The sequence below is a fragment of the Austrofundulus limnaeus genome, unplaced genomic scaffold, assembly GCF_001266775.1.
Source record: "Austrofundulus limnaeus strain Quisiro unplaced genomic scaffold, Austrofundulus_limnaeus-1.0 Scaffold2740, whole genome shotgun sequence".
NCBI classification, from domain to species: Eukaryota; Metazoa; Chordata; class Actinopteri; order Cyprinodontiformes; family Rivulidae; genus Austrofundulus; species Austrofundulus limnaeus.
In genome coordinates this window covers 13170-14998 of record NW_013955142.1, presented here as the reverse complement: position 1 = coordinate 14998, position 1829 = coordinate 13170, and the positions used below count along the sequence as shown (strand labels likewise).

The window sequence follows — 1829 nt, the reverse complement described above, 5'->3', positions numbered from 1 at the left end:
GTGTGTGTGTGTGTGTGTGTGTGTGTGTGTGTGTTCAGTGGATCTACACCTCCAAAAACAAGCTGAGCTTCAGAAAGAGAAGGAGGAGCTGAACCAAGCCATGGAGGAGGAGAAGCTGAAGGTCCAGGAGGAGAGGAGAAGGTTTGCAGGACCATTTGTGTTGTTGTTGTTGTTGTTGTTGTTGTTGTTGTTGTTGTTGTTGTTGTTTCGGTCCTCTCTGACCCCTCCCCTCTCTGAGCAGCAGGAGGCAGGCAGCAGCAGAGTACCAGGCAGACCTGCAGGCTCAGATGCAGCAGCAGCAGCAGATCCGCAGCCAGCAGACGGTTCAGACGCTCAGAGAGGACCAGCACGGTCTGATCCGGGAACAACTCTACAGACACAGAAGAGACCAGATCCTGAACCGACCCGAGCCCAGCACCACCATCCATCCTTTCAGGAGAACTGTCAGGTCTGCAGACTGAGGAGCCCCCCAAACAACACAAGTACACCTGGAACTGCTCCAAACTGAGTCCTGCTGAGTCTGGATCTGCAGCCTTTCTGGGTCAGCAACCAGAACCAAAGCAGAGTTTTACTGTTACAATGTGTGATAAAACCTGATTACATCTGTAAAACTTCACTTCTTTCATCTGAACAAAGGAATCAGTTTGTTTCAGGTTCTGTTCAGACTTTAAAACAAGAAATAAAGATTCAGCATTCAGACCCAAACTGACCCGTTTACAGCTGAAAACCATCTGTCCTTCTGTTACTTTAGGTTTTCTAAATCAGGATTGTCCTGTCCTGCAGACCATCAGGGTTCTGGAGCAGAGGAACCTGTAAAACCTGCAGGACGGTGTCTCATGACCACATGGTGCCTCTTGCCCAAAGCTAATCCAATCTGATTTAGGAAAATAAAGTGGATAAAACCTTGAAGACGTGTTTTTAAAAGCAGAACTGAACTGTGAAATGTGATTAGATCACAACAACCCTGAGCTGGTCTGACTCTGATCAAAGCCTCAGCACTGTGGGGCACTGCTTTGAAGGATTAATAAAAAAAATTTTGATGAAAATCTGGATAATTTTGATCCCAGCACTTTGGTGGCTTCAGTGTGCACTTTCAGATTTAAATGAAACTTATCAATCTTCATGTAGTAGATTTACAGTTATTAATTTCTTTATTTTAGCCAGTTTTCACAGCATACAGGTGAAATGATGACTTTACACTACAGACCTTTAAGGAGGAAATACAATAACCCTCTTCATAGCTGTCACAGTTCAAACACAAAGTGTATGTTTTATTAGAAACTACATATTTACAGTCTAAAGATGAATAGAGGAGCAGAGGAACAACCAAACTGCAACAAACCTCCTAAAAGCACAGCTTCAAACTCTTGCTCATTCCACAGGAGAATAGGCTGAATGTGTTTTTAAACTTTCTATTTTAAAATGAACTTTTACATTTAAAAGACAGGAATGTGTTTAGCTTTTTAATTATTGTGCAGTACATATGTTATGACTGGTCAAAATATAATGAAAATGTTTCTTCAGTTTTTGTTTCTTTAAATAAATCTAGTTTGAGTGACACCATGCTGTCTATTCTCCCTGTGCTTTCTGTAGAAGCTTTCAGTGTCGCTGCATTTAAACCTCTTATAATCACTTATATTATCTCTTCTATTATCACTTCTATTATCACTTATATTATCACTTATCTCTTCTATTATCACTTATATTATCACTTCTATTATCACTTATATTATCTCTTCTATTATCACTTATATTATCACTTATATGTATTATCACTTATATGTATTATCACTTATATGTATTATCACTTATATGTATTATCACTTATA

The 1829-nt window shown here is 39.7% G+C and overlaps 1 protein-coding gene across 1 annotated transcript in view; it reads left to right on the top strand.

Annotated features, from left to right (window-relative positions):
* The window catches only part of cfap53 (cilia and flagella associated protein 53), a gene marked incomplete at its 5' end in the record, with an annotated part of 5526 nt that extends 3963 nt beyond the window's left edge, over window positions 1-1563 (top strand). The window contains 2 exon segments of the mRNA XM_014000146.1: window positions 39-141; window positions 242-1563. Of these exon segments, the coding sequence (XP_013855600.1) occupies window positions 39-141; window positions 242-461 (323 nt within the window).
* Window positions 1564-1829: the final 266 nt, after the last annotated feature.